At 38.1% G+C, this 14,694-nt stretch overlaps 1 protein-coding gene across 1 annotated transcript in view; it reads left to right on the plus strand.

Annotated features, from left to right (window-relative positions):
- SYNE1 (spectrin repeat containing nuclear envelope protein 1) overlaps positions 1-14,694 on the plus strand; it is a 334,503-nt gene that overhangs the window by 87,441 nt on the left and 232,368 nt on the right. Inside the window, exons 24-33 of the mRNA XM_075203581.1 lie at positions 4-162; positions 1,531-1,739; positions 2,409-2,517; positions 9,138-9,302; positions 10,386-10,553; positions 11,264-11,440; positions 12,683-12,823; positions 13,102-13,262; positions 13,533-13,683; positions 14,024-14,251. Coding sequence (XP_075059682.1) covers positions 4-162; positions 1,531-1,739; positions 2,409-2,517; positions 9,138-9,302; positions 10,386-10,553; positions 11,264-11,440; positions 12,683-12,823; positions 13,102-13,262; positions 13,533-13,683; positions 14,024-14,251 — 1,668 coding nt within the window. The remainder of the gene's footprint in view (positions 1-3; positions 163-1,530; positions 1,740-2,408; positions 2,518-9,137; positions 9,303-10,385; positions 10,554-11,263; positions 11,441-12,682; positions 12,824-13,101; positions 13,263-13,532; positions 13,684-14,023; positions 14,252-14,694) is intronic.

Genomic DNA, 14,694 nt, shown 5'->3' on the forward strand with positions numbered 1-14,694 from the left:
AAGGATTTTCAGAGTGAAGCTCCCTACCACTTACTACACCTAAAAATCCAGCTGGAGAAGAACAGGATTCTAGGCACGGTTGAGGAGTGCCGAGCGGAATTGGCTCGAGAGAACAAAATGCTACCAGTAGATGGCAGTGAAAAGATACTTAAAGAGCATAGGGTATGTGTGTTTTGCAGATTACTTACTCTCTCACATAAAAGCAGCAGAAGATGTCAGTAAAACAATACTTACTCAAAATAGTATGGATCATTATTGCAAATTCTTATTGCAAAAAAAAAAAATCCTTATTTCAAAATATTATTCCATCTTATAGGTTACTGGTTGTCTAACGAAAAAGTCATCTAACACAGTATTTAACTTCTTATGTAGCCTACAAGTATATTTCCTGCCAATTTTAAAATAATAAACACAAACCATACCTATTATTTGTGAGGTCGTTCAGCTTTTCCAACAAGCCACATTCTTTTGGTTGATATATATACTCATATTTTGTTTGAACCGATATGTACACTAAACCATAGCAACCATTTTGCTCACCACATCCATTTACACCAATCTTTAATTGTAATCTACAATAGAGGTAAAATATGTCAATATGTATTTTTATTCTCATATAGTTCAAACTAGTAACTGTATGCAGATTGCCACTTAAATAAACTTTATATCGCCATCTAGTGACACAACTTAAATAATGCTGACACATGATGTATTTTGCGTTAAATTACTCTGCGCATGCCTAGAAATGAACTATATGCCAGAGAACGCAAGGGTATGCAATTCATCTTCAAGTGCAAAGCACATTTGCAACAGCCTATGATTTCATGGGCAGAACAGGAAGGGGAATGGACGTATGTCAATGTACAGTAAGGGCATGCCAAGCTTGAGCGCACACAGGGTCTGATTCAAGCTTTGACCATCCCAAAGGTACGAGATTTTCAGTGGTAACACTTGCACCAAATACACATCAGGTGTAAGTGGCAAGTGATACTGATGACGGCTGTGTATGTATGCTACAATGCTACAACATGTGTTTGCAATCAAGAGCAACTGTAAAAATGCATTTTATGTACAGTAATAATATCCTGATAAATGTATTTAATGGAAAAACATTTTTTTTATGTTTTTTCATTACATTAGTTGACAATAATTTAAATTTTCCTGTGCAATCTGCTGATATTTTATATTCCACATATGTATTATACTTATACTGCAGTGTATTGTATGTCAGAGCAGAGCGCATCTAGATCCTTATTCAACAAGAGACGTTTCTTCAGATCCGTTTGTAGTTGAATATGGACGCGTGTATGCCCGAATTACGTACGTTTACATTCATTTTGCATGCCTTAATGAATCAGGCCCTTTATGTTTTTATGGCTGCAACAGATGATTAGAGCATCTTATTAGATCCAGTTGTTCTTTGTATTTACTTGTTTTACAGAAGTTGATAGAAAAGTTTCCTTACTACAGATTTGCAAATATATTTTACCTTTTGTTGTGTTTTTGTTATACATTACATATGTATACTAGACATTTTTTGGTGAGAAAGGGTGCTACCAACTGTGTGAGAAGAGGCTGCGACTGATTGAGGAGCTATGCTTAAAACTACAAGACAGAGACCCTGTGAAGGGAGTGTTAGACAGCAGCAGAGAGGTGTTGAAAGATCTGAAAGTTCACATTGACAGCACACATCTAAAACTGATGGAACATCCAGACAAGTGGAAAGACTTCAAGATCAGGTACCATGTTCAAGCAGAAATTTGAAATTTGAATATTAAATTTAAATATTGTCACATTACTCGTCCTACTGTTATTATATCATTGTACATGTTTTATGTAGCAAGTACACCCTGACCTATGTAAACATATGTTAAGTGTCTTCTTTAGATGTTTAATACTTACCAGTATGGGACATTCAGTTACCAGCAGATTCACTTTTTAGGTGTATTTTGCCAAATGCCTGAGCTATAAGTAATGTCAGTATCTTTGAATATTTAAGTATGAATTCCCAGTTTTTCTTTTATACTTAAAAAAATAAAAAAAATAAAGTGTAATGGAATATTTTCTTCCCCTTTATGACAAATAGCAACTGTCAACATTTTAGAGAGTCTAAACAGCTGCTTGAATGAATAGTATAGTTCAAAGTGCAGTATGATTCTTTATTTACTGCTTTATTTAAATGTTTAGAGTTGCTGACAAACACATGTCTGATTGTAGGTGTTTAGTTTAACTTGGTTGTACACAGATATTGATATAAATCACTATCTTAAAGTGGGTTTACTTGCTTCCCAAATACAAACAGTTTATTTCACATTGCAAAGACCAAAAGGATACAGTTTATCAAAGAAAATATTTGTATGTGGAAGTTCCTGTGTTTATTCATATCCTCTCTCTTCCTGACAATATAGATTAACTGGATTGTCAGACATTCTCATTGCAAAGGACAAGCAATTGAAGCAAATTAAAAGTGGGGTCACAGACGTTACAAAATATGGACAATTAAAAGCTTCAGTACAGGTGACATGTTTCCTTCCTGATATGCTTTTGGGTTTTTCTATAGAAATATTACATTTACAACAAATGATCTGTGAATCATTTTCAGGGTCATTAACACTTGATCCACTTTAGACCATTAATGACTAATGACAGCTCTATGGTTCTGACGCATTTTCTTTGCCTTATTATCTGCTATCCGATGGAAAACGGATCAAAATATCACAAATTTGCAACCATGTACAAAGGCATTTAACACAGCGGATAATTTATGCCCAGAAATGATGCGCATGTGCATGATCTCTTAGATTTACTGCAAATTGTTATTTATTTTGCAGCCTTTCTAGAAATGACATTATGCTTTGTCTTTTACAGTTCTGCCTAATTAGTGATTGTCAGTGCATCTAAATATTATTTTATGGTTGTTTTGTTTTAATGTGATTTGATCATCACAGAAAACCATCACATACTTTAGATTGTTTTAGGTTAGGCCAGATACCCACTGGTATTGTGGTAGCCTTTTAATGCGAGTGAAACTTGTTTGACATAAATTTGTTACTAACGTTTAGAGCCTACTTCTGCTCTTCGTATCCTTCCATAATGTGTTTAGTCTAGTTATGTGTACATAGATAAGAAAAAGACATGTTCTGTTATAGGTGTTAATAAAGTGCATTTAATTAATGCCAGTGGATATACTATTACCTTTATTGAGCTTATTGGTTTAACTTTGTGGTCACCACTACCATATAACCCAACTTTCCTTAGACCGGGTGTGAAGTTAGCATTGAACACTTCCAGTGTATAAAATGCTCGCAATAAATACATTGATTGTGTGCAAATGTACCATTGTGCACTGGTTCTAAAATTCCAGAACATAAGTTTAATTTTAATACTGCAACATAATATGTGCTTTTTTTTAATAAGTAATCAAGATTTATTTCCATTTACTAAGAAATTGTGCAAATAAAAGTGCATGTAAGCAGGGACAGGCTGGGCAGTGTTTTCCCTGCCTTCAAAAAATGAATATATTTCCACCCCTTGCATGGCAACATAGTTTTTCCAGGAGCAAATTTGTTCCTTACTAAATCATGTTCCTCCACCTCTGGAAGATCCTGATTGTTATCAGTGAGGTGAAAAAAACAATCCCCAGGCCGTAGGGTCAGGAAAGCTGAGTACTCTACATGACATTCTCATTACAGGTATAAATGTCGCTCTCCCTGAGCAGACGACTCACTGAGGTGCCACAGAGCTGTCGAAGTCGTATAATTGGATGAACGAAAGTATATTGGTTAATACTGTTTTGCCGTGCGATTGCGATGCGCACGCCACGTAACACAGATCCGTACGCCACCTAACACAGCGCGTGGTGCGATCGCTCGGTAAAATACGCACGCACACACTCACATTACAACATTTAGTTATCTATATAATTCATATTCATATTGGTTCCGTTACACTGTAATTTATGAGCAGATAGTATTTGGTTTTTTATTAGTTTATATAATATGATTATATGTACATTTTAGTGTTATTAAAGGTTTAGGTTATAGGAAAGGTGTCATGCCTGATATCATATTGATCCCCTATTCATCAGCAGCTGTCCGGTACAGTCGGCGACGAGATCGCGCATTGCATACTTTAGTTATTGATATTAGGGAATAAACCTTTGTATGATGCTGGCTATGAAAGGAGCAGACCCCCTGGAGAGACGACCCCCACCTTTTGATGCCTTAGATTGAATCAGCCTATGACCTGTTTACCCTGGAACCACCCTTGTCTGGACCTATAGAAGCAAGCTACGTCATCTCTATTGTTTACTGTGTAACACTGTACTGTATATAATCATAGCTGCACCCCCACGGCCCTCAGTCTCCACTGATCACAGTATTCTAACAGATATAGTGTTCACTGGGTCCCGTGGTTAGCGCAGCGAGCGCATGCGATAAGAGCGCGGTATGTATGTATCTTTTGGTATTGGCTGTACTGTACTGTATCATAATATAATAATTTATTGAATTGTTGACTATTTACATCTGCTAAAATAAATCACTTTGTGCGTTAGAAACACAATACAATCGCCTATGCAATGCTTATTTGAAAACGATAAAATTACTTTAATAGTGCACCCAGACAGAGTCTATAAATCCATCCACATATCCTTCAGGTGGAACTGACTTCACAAGAACAGATTCAAGAGTTGAGACAGAGAACTAGTAAACGAACACCAAGTAGTCAAAACTGTCCATGTATTAGGTTTTTAGGTCCATGCAAAGGTTTAGTCCAGGTTAGTCTCCCATGTTTTTGTCCATAAAGTCAAAGAATTTAGAGATCCACTCCAGAAGGGCAACCTAAGGTCAAAGGACTCGATTAATCAAAACAAAATTGGGGCCTGAATGCACGCTTTATTTTTCACCTTGTCCCCTGATGAGGGTCCTGCCATGCTCAGCTTGTACAGAATGAATGATTCCTTGACTTGTAAAGAGATAGAATTATGAGGCTACATTATCTTGAATTTCAGGATTGCATTTTAAACATTTCTGTACCTCCTGGCACACATGTAGCATTTTCTCTTCCATTTTAATGTAACAATCTGCACTAAATAGTCTATAAATTTGATGAAGTGATGGCAACCCTTACAAGAGAAAGTCTGTCAATAGTAACTATATAGCTGTATTCACTATACATCATACTTGTTAGTGAAGATGAGTATTTTTGCTCCACCAATATCTGGATTAGGGTTGCCCCACAGTCACAATAGGTGCGTCTCTCCCTATGAATACAAGAGCTAAGAGATTCTCCAGTTCCATTTTAGGATTTATTTTTTTACTTATCCTTCACTTTGCCACTCTTCTTTCCTCCTCCTGGTTTCCTTATCCCAGATGGATTGCCTTCAGGTCAATCTAAATTAGAGATGGGCGGGCTCGGTTCCCCGAGATCTGAATCCTACCGAAATTAGCCTATCCGAGTACCGAGCCAAGCACGCGTGGTACTCTCCTGCCCGTTCGGGTTCGAAATCGAGGCAAAACGTCATTGTGACGTATTCGTTTTTCTGAGCTCGGTTCTCGCGAGATTTGAAAACCATAAATACACGCCTCCACAGCAATCCATCGCCATTTGACAGAGGGAGAGAGCAGGGGTAGGTCACACTGACTATATCAGCGCAGGGACAGAGCAGTAATTGGACACATTGTTTCTATTCAATACCATTGTAATCTTAATACCAGTTGTTACAGCAGTAAGAGGAGAAGAGAGGAGGGTTTTTGTTTAGTTTCTGGCATTCCAAGTGCTTTTGGGGTGTCCCCCATTCTTTTGCATAATTTTTTCTGGCTGTCAAAAGTCCTATGTGGCAGCAGTGTAAAAAAATATATTTAGCACTCCCAAGTGCTTTTGGGGTGTCCCCCATTCTTTTGCATTACTTTTTCTGGCTGTCCAAAGTCCTATTTGGCAGCAGTGTCCATAAAATATATTTAGCACTCCAAGTGCTTTTGGGGTGTCCCCCATTCTTTGGCATAAATATTTCTGGCTGTCAAAAGTCCTGTTTGTCAGCAGTCTAAAAAAATAATATTTAGCACTCCAAGTGCTTTTGGGGTGTCCCCCATTCTTTGGCATAAATTTTTCGGGCTGTCAAAAGTCCTGTTTGTCAGCAGTCTAAAAAAATAATATATAGCAGTCCAAGGGGCATATTCAATTGTTGTTTTTCCGCGCCGCAGAAAAACTAGTACAGTTAATACGGTAATATGTAGCTGGATTTCAGCTCGCGGCTCAGGGAGCTGCGAGCTGAAATCTAGCGAGTAAATTACCGTATTAACCGTTTTTTCGTGCGCGGACCGCAGGATTTTTGGCGTTTCCGCCGACAATTGAATATGCCCCCAAGTGCTTTTGGGGTGTCCCCCATTCTTTTGCATTATTTTTCTGGCTGTCAAAAGTCCTGTTTGTCAGCAGTCTAAAGAAATTATATTTAGCTCTCCAAGTGCTTTTGGGGTGTCCCCTATTCTTTTGCATTCATTTTTATGGCTGTCAAAAGTCATATTTGTCAGCAGTCTCTAAAACAATTTGTAGCACTACAAGTGCTTTGGGCTCATAATGGATTCAAAGCAGTCCACATATGAGCAGAATGAGCAACCAGGTTCTGTTACCAGACCTGATGGTAGTGTTCCAGTACGTCATCTGGGAAAGGCGATGTCAAACTACATAGTCTTTTGAAATCAGGCAAAAAAACACACACCCAAAAAAAATTTACCGTGTTGAAGCGAAAAAGATGTGTAACTGAAGAAAAGTTAACTGCCGATAAAAAAAATTGCCAACATGCCATTCTACACACGCAGTGGCAAAGATTAGAATGAGGCCTTCACCTTTCTCTATTAGCGGCAGATCCAAAAATGTTACCGAGCCTTCTTCTAGTACGGTCACTCATGACCAAGCAAGACCAAGTAATTTGGAGTCTAAAAGTGGTGCACAACTACTGTTACGCGTCAAAGCCAAGCTGCAAGAAAACAGTAAGGCATTAGAGCAGGGTTTCCCAAACCCAGTCCTCAGGGCTCCCTAACAGTGCAGGTTTTCAGGATCACATGTGACATTATTAGGACCACCTGTGGATCTGTTACAATGTGTCAGTCAGTAATGAATACACCTGTGCTCCAGCAATGGGCTATGGATACCTGCACTGTTGGAGAGCCATGAGGACTGGGTTTGGGAACCCTGCATTAGAGGATAATGTATGCTCTGAATCAGAAATTACACCAATCCCTGTGGAGAGTCCATCCACCAGTGGTATATCTAATCGTGAGCATTCTGTTAGTGATAGTGTACCCATAAATAAGGGTCCTTTCAGCAGTTCTGCTGATGTCTGCCTTAACAGCCCGAGTGTAGCCAGTGATACACCAATTGAGGATGCCACTTTGGAATTAGAAGAGGATGAGGGGGAGATTTGTGTAGGCGACGAGGGCACTAATGATGATGTTGATGATTATGATGCAGACAGATACCAAATTGCCTTTCTCAATTTCTATTTATATTCTAGAGTCTATAACGGCTGAATAGTTTTCTATTTTATCCTAGTGGAGAGGGGGTCTGATGCAGACAGATACCAAACTGCCTTTCTCCATTTATGTTGTATATTGTTCAGTCTATGCAGGCTGCTTTTTTTCTATTCAACTACAAGTGGAGGGCGGGGGGGGGGGGGGGGGCATAGACAGCCAACAAGCTACCTTGGTCCATTTATTTTTAATATTGTTCAGTCTATGCAGGCTGCTTTTTTTCTATTTAACTACAAGTGGAGGGCAGGGGGATTCTATAGAGACTGAAACCAAACTGCCTTGTCCATTTCAATTTATATTGTACAGTCTATAACGGCTGAATTTTTTAGTGTTTTCTACAAGTGGAGGGGGGCCTAGAGAGACAGAAACCAAACTGCCTTTGTCCATTTCTTTATATATTTAACTATAAGTGTAGGGTGTAATATACACCCAAAGACGATGACTGCATTGCCAATAGGCTAAGATGAAGAGGAAGACAAACAGGTTTGTGTGCAGAATTAAGGACAGCCTACCAGGGATTAAACTGTTTTTTTTCCTAATTTATTAGCTTTAGAATTATCTTACTTATCCAATAAACAGGTGGAACACTAAATTTGGTTATTTTATGCCCAAAAACATTGATTTTTAAACAAAATAGCAAAACAAAACCAACCAAAACACGCAATGATGGTTTGGCAAAACCAAAACCAAAACACGAGGGTCAGTGAGTATCTCTAATCTAAATACTACACAGCACGGTTTTATTACAGGGAAAGGTTCATCTACATTTTACAATGTACCTGGTTTCAGTATGTGTAAGTTTTATCACTGAATGCTTTCCTAAATTATGCAATTATCCAATACTAGACAGGTCACATCAAATATCTGAAAACAAATCTCCTTTTAGAGAAGGGCTCCTGTTTCAAATACTGTAGACTAGCCAGCAGACAGCTGCAGGGAGTAACATTGCAATAAGAAACAATATTCCTTTTCCAGTACACATAAAACAAACTCCAGGATAGCTTCAATCCTTACCAACATGAACCTCCTATCATACCTGTTTACCTAATGCATAGTCTAACTATGACATAGTCTTGTCAGAATTCACACTCTGAGTGAGACTCTGGTACCACTATGCAATCTGATTTAAATGAATACAACATAAGGCATTCACCCAAAGTCCCTTCATTAGATTCACATGAGTAAAAAATGATGGGATGATAGGAAGGGTCCTGGGAACTGAAATCCTCCCCCCCCCCAAAAAAAAAACCCCCAAACAACCCAAATAATATGGAGCTCATAATCCTATACACAGACATATACTATGTATGTGTCTAACGACAAAGTGGTTCATTTACTACCTGTACTTGTTAACTTAATTAGATCTTGAGAGGTAACCCCAATCAGGAAAAATGGCAACCTACCAATTCCGAATCTTCTTCTCACTTTCCTACCTTTAACTAGTTTCCCCCGTCCGTTTTCTGTTTTCCCCTATACGGGGATATATTTTTTTCCCTGTTATTTGTCACAGTAAACATCAAATAAAAATGTCATTTGAAAATAGATTCAAATTATGTAATATTATGGTATTTAATGCATCAAACTAATATGGACGAATTGTAATTACAGAAAATCAGGCAAGATTTGGTTAAACAAGAAGATAACCTTCAGTATCTGAAAGACAGACTCACTGCACTTACTGAGGTATCAGTGGAGACAGAAGTGAGAAAACAAAGCAACGATCTGTCCAGACTTTCTACAGATCTGAAAGTACTTCTGGATTCCCTCACTGAGGTACATGTTATATGCTAACACTGCTGCTGGGATATAATTGATCTTATTGTATGTCTTGACTTCTAGCTACATCTTCTAGCTCTGTTTTTCACTGTTGGACAACCCCTCTTTAAACTTACCTTCCCCTATGTATATCAAATAAAGCGGGTTCCTTTGCCTGGAACCACCGCATTACATTCCTTCTTAAGGAGCGTGGCAGCGAATCATGATCGTTTTCCCTGCAGCCAAGTTCTGTGAAGGCTGTCCATAGAGCTACAGTAAAGCTCCATATAGCTGTATTGTGACCTATGGATGGACTTAGAGCTACATGAGGAAGTAGTTATTGGTTTCAGGAAATGGGGGTGCCCAATGGTGAGTCCTCTGTATTGTGTGTATATGTACAAGCAATGGTTATTTTAAGAAGGGTTATCTAGGGTACCTCATCTTTTATAGGTTTCTTACTATATACCTTAAATGTACTAATGTTATGTTTTCAATTTAAACAGATCATGCTCCTTTAGCATCTTTTTATTGGTTTCAAGAAGGGCAGAATTGTTTTTGGCCAATCCATATTGGGAATGATCTGACCTCATTAGAGGACAATTTTGGGAGGAACGCACTGCAATTATTGCACCTATTAGTGATTGCATGTCCCCCAAATTGCCAGTGCCAAAGGTGGGCACAGATTTTCCCTCCCTAGCATATCCATCTGGATGTTTTTGGCCTGTTGCCGTCATGCTCTAGTTTTAATCTATTTTGTGCTCTTCAGATGTTTTATAGTTTTTGTTTTGTTCCCTTTTTGCTATATGTACAGGCATATCTCTGCAAGGAGTCTGTTTTTATTTTCTTTAAAGCGTTCTACCAACTGATGGTGGGAGTTAACCCCATTATTGCATCTGTATTCTACATTGGAAACACTTTCTCATTAAGGTTATGGCATTTGAAGATTCTATTCGTCTACATTCACACATAATGTAACCCCCACAACCTGTCAGTACGTAATGGAGATGGTCAGGCCGTGCCTATTCAATTATGGAAATCTTTAAAGTAAGGGTACAAAATATAGGTACATTTTTTAACATTCTTTTTTCTCTTATTCAACAGACTGAGAAGATTTTGAGTACTGTTGGAGATTGCGTACAGTACAATGAGGAAGTGAAGTATGTCCTTAGTGAGTTACTTACCAGTTCTAAAGATGTCCAGTCGGAAGCTGAGAAGATACTGAACACAGAAAGCTTTGAAGAGGCTCGGGAGTTACTTGTCCATTATGAGGTATTAAGCAATTCTTATTTTTATAACAATGGTAAAGCAAGCGCTTCATGAAAATTAATTTCACAATTCATTATATACACGCATGGGGGCGTATTCAATTGTTAGCGGTAACGCTGATAAACGAGCGCTCAAAAAATATTACCGTTTATACGGTAATGTTGCGTGCGAAAAGCGTTAATACGGTAGTTTACTCACGGAATTTCAGCTCGCCGCTCAGGGGGCAGCGAGCTGAGATTCCGCGAGTAATTACCGTATTAACGCTAAGATTTTTTGAGCGCTCGTTTATCAGCGTTACCACTAACAATTGAATACGCCCCATGATGTCTATGTATTTTTCATTAATATATATATATATATTATATATATATATATATATATATATATATATATTAATATATATATATATATATATATATATATATAATATATATATATATATATATATATATATATATATATAATAGCTGCATGCTTGCATTTTAGATATAATGCTTCTTTGCAAGGTTGCTCACGGAAGCAGTAGAAATTCCACCTTTTTCAACTAGCTTTTAATAATCAATCTTTGTCTGTTGATTGGGGCATTGGAGCAGTTGTGTCTTATTGTCATTGACAGCAATAACAGCCGCAGACTTTGAATTTTTTTTGTTTACTATGATCTCACTATTTTTTGCTAAAGCATATTAAGTCGCAATATTTTCTGGTTCTGGCAGAAAGAAATTAAGAAAATACATATGAAGAAGCAGGATATTCAGCTCCAAATTGCCCGTGCTAAGCAGATACAAGTTGAGAAGAAATTACCTGGAGACATTCAAGAGGTCCTAACAAAGATGGAAACTGAACTGGAGAATGTGGGGACCACAATGATAAAGCAAGAAGAAAGCTTGAAGGTACGACACATTGGATGGAGGCAGGGCCGGATTAAGGGAATGGAGGCCCCTGGGCTAAGGGGCCCTCCATTCCCCGCGAGGCCCCCAATGTGAGCCGTCCGCCGCCCCCCACCCCCCGCGAGGACCCCCTCAAGCACTTACCTGTCAGTGCAGTCCTCCGTCCCGGCGCGCTGTAAGCTCCTTACTGAGGAGATCTCGCGAGAGTTCATGAACTCTCGCGAGATATCCTCAGTAAGCAGACTACAGCGCGCCGGGACGGAGGACTGCACTGACAGTACTCAGCAGCATCGATCGGGCCGGGGGCGCCCCCGCCCCCGACCGATCAATAATGCTGCTGAGGAGTTTGAAGGGCCCCCTGGATGCCCGAGGCCCCTGGGCTATAGCCCAGTTAGACCTCGGGTTAATCCGGCCCTGGATGGAGGTGGTGGTGGGGATGGGGCCATTAAGCACCAGTGTTTATTTCAATTGTTAATGAGCTATTAATCAAAGGTAACTTTGTGATTAAATTACATATTCATTGAATTACATTTAATTAAATGAAAGATGTAAGTAAGTTTTTCTTGTCATGCTGGCCCCTTATCCCAGGTAGTATTAGACAATTGGCAATATTGTCACGCGTGTGGGTTTCAAAGCAACTGCATTGTCTGAAAATGATCTTCAGCAAAATTGATAGGATCATTATCAGGCATGTTGTAAATACTGCTAGAAGGTGACAGTTTATTGGGCTGTATGTGCGTTCATATTCCAAATCGCACGGCCACAAGTTCCAGAGATGATTGAAGTAAAATACTGCCAAATCTCATCCAATTTCACCACCCACCGGAGCAGGGCCTGTGGAAGGGTACTAGACGCAATTTTACCTCAGGCGTTCCCCCTTGGTATGCCACATCCCACGGCTACTAACAGGCAGAGGAGAGGTATGGTGCTCTAGGCTTCCGCCTGAGTGTGATTAATAGTAGATCCTTCAGGCTAAGCAACAGGATCGCTCTGTATGTAGACATCAGTAGTCTTTTAAAACTACTGAAACAATCCAAGATATAGCTATACTGCTCAGTCATAATTATAGGTAGTTTACGGAACTTGGTTTAACTTTATTTTACTCTGGCGATATTTCACCCATCTTTATTAACGACTTCATTTAATTTCACTATCTTTTGAGTTTATTATTTGCACTGACATGTAAAGAGTAATTTCATTGAAGTAGATTCAAAATCTATGATAATTTTTGTGTTCTTGTTCTAGGACACAATGCACAACTGGGAGGAGATAGAAATTGTCAAAGAGTCAATTACCCAACATTTGAAACAGATTGGGCCTACTCTTGAGCGCCCTTTGAGCTTTGGAACACTGGGGAATTTGTCATCAGAACTTCAGCAGAAAAAAGTAATGTATCAAATCAAATTGCAATACTGCACATACTTACAGGACATATATACTTTATTTTCCTGAACTTAAAGGGCTTCTTAGCAAAAAGATAAAAATGAACTTGGTAATGTCCATGGGCAGTGCATGTTATAATGATCATATTCGTCTCTGGCTGCCTCGATGTCCATTAAGTTGCATTTTTTCCTGGGTAGGGTATGTCTGCCCTTTAATATTACAGATTCATTAACATAGTATAAATAAAAATATCTGATGTGTACTACATTGTCTTTTTACAGGATGTGTGTAAACAAAATGAAGATGTCTCAGTACAGGCAGAAAACTTAGTGAAGAAATCATCTGACATAAAGCTGGGAGTGAAGAGCAAGCGACACCTTCAGGACAAGACTAAATCTATTCAAGACAATGTCAAGCAGATTAAAGAGGTCCTGTCTGAAAAGTATGTGCATCCCTTTTCATCATGAATGTTGTTTAAGCTGTTTGATATATTTTGATATTTATTGATTACTTATTTTATGTATTTTTGTTTGTTTAAATGTCTGTCTGTTTATTCTTTAGCTGATTTTCTTTTACACACATCCTATGAAATGCAGTCTGCATCCATATTAAGCCCTACGACATCCCCACATATAGGCACACGGCATTGCTCTGATGTTATTTTATTGCAGTCACAATGTACTTAAATGGTTTCTTTTTCATTTGATTTAAGCATCATCAAAATGGAAATCATTAAGGATAACTGGGAGAGGTTTGATCATGACTTTGAGGCACATTCTACTTGGATTTCAGAAAAAGAAAAGGAACTAAGTGATCTAGAACTATCCAATATTTCACCAGAGATCAAAGTCACAAGAATCAAGGTGAATTTGTAAAGTGTTTGGTCAACTGCATTGTAGTAATTTATATCAAAGTAACTCCCATTTTTGTGGCCAAATGGTTAGCGTTTTGATTATGATGTGAAAAGTTTGTTTTCTTAAACCACACGCCTAAATCAATGCAAGATACGGAAAAAATGGTTATTTGCTGTTATTGGTTATAAATGCACATGTGCTGTATTCTATAGGACCAGTCAGCAATTTGTATTTTATTGTTCAGTGCAGAATAGTTTCATTTTAAAATGATGATATTTAAACAGGAATCAATGTTGGGTCATTTATTCTTAAAGTAACAAGTGTATTGTTGTAAAATTATTTTCTATAGGAAATTATTAAGGAGCTTCAGAATAAAACCAATGAAATAACGGATCTTGAAGCCAAGCGTCAGACCTTTGCTGAATGTGTTAGCTCTGCAGAGATGGCTCGTATAAAAGCTAGATTATCACAGATGGTCAAGTATTGGGATGGATTGAAAGAACATGCACATCGACTGGAAGAGAGTATTCTTGGCAATGCTGAACAGCAGCAGAAGTTTGATGACACAGTGAAACAGGTAAAACATTCATTATTGCAATAAAAAGCACATTCTTGTTGTAAATAGTTTTCCTCGTACTGCAGATTAGTGGTAGTCAAAGGCCTGTGTCCTGGAGCATTTACATAGGCATGGAACTTAATCACATTTATAGTCTAATCCTTTCTTGCTACAATGTATGAAATATGATACTGAATGGAATGAACATGTTACAATTAAGCAAGATAATGGTGATAAGAAAAGGGAATGATAATTAGAAACTTCCCATGCTGAATTTGAATATATTTGAATAAAAGATGGGCTTAATCTGACCGTATTGCATTGTATCTTGTGCTTTATAATGGTTGAGCTTGAATTGAATTACAAAACTGGAGTTCATTAAATAATTAATTATTCCAAGAAAGTACAAACACAGATTTTAGAAATACTGTATGTAGCTAGTTACAAATAACTTATGTTTGCTT

This window comes from Mixophyes fleayi, chromosome 3 (assembly GCF_038048845.1).
Source record: "Mixophyes fleayi isolate aMixFle1 chromosome 3, aMixFle1.hap1, whole genome shotgun sequence".
NCBI lineage: Eukaryota > Metazoa > Chordata > Amphibia > Anura > Limnodynastidae > Mixophyes > Mixophyes fleayi.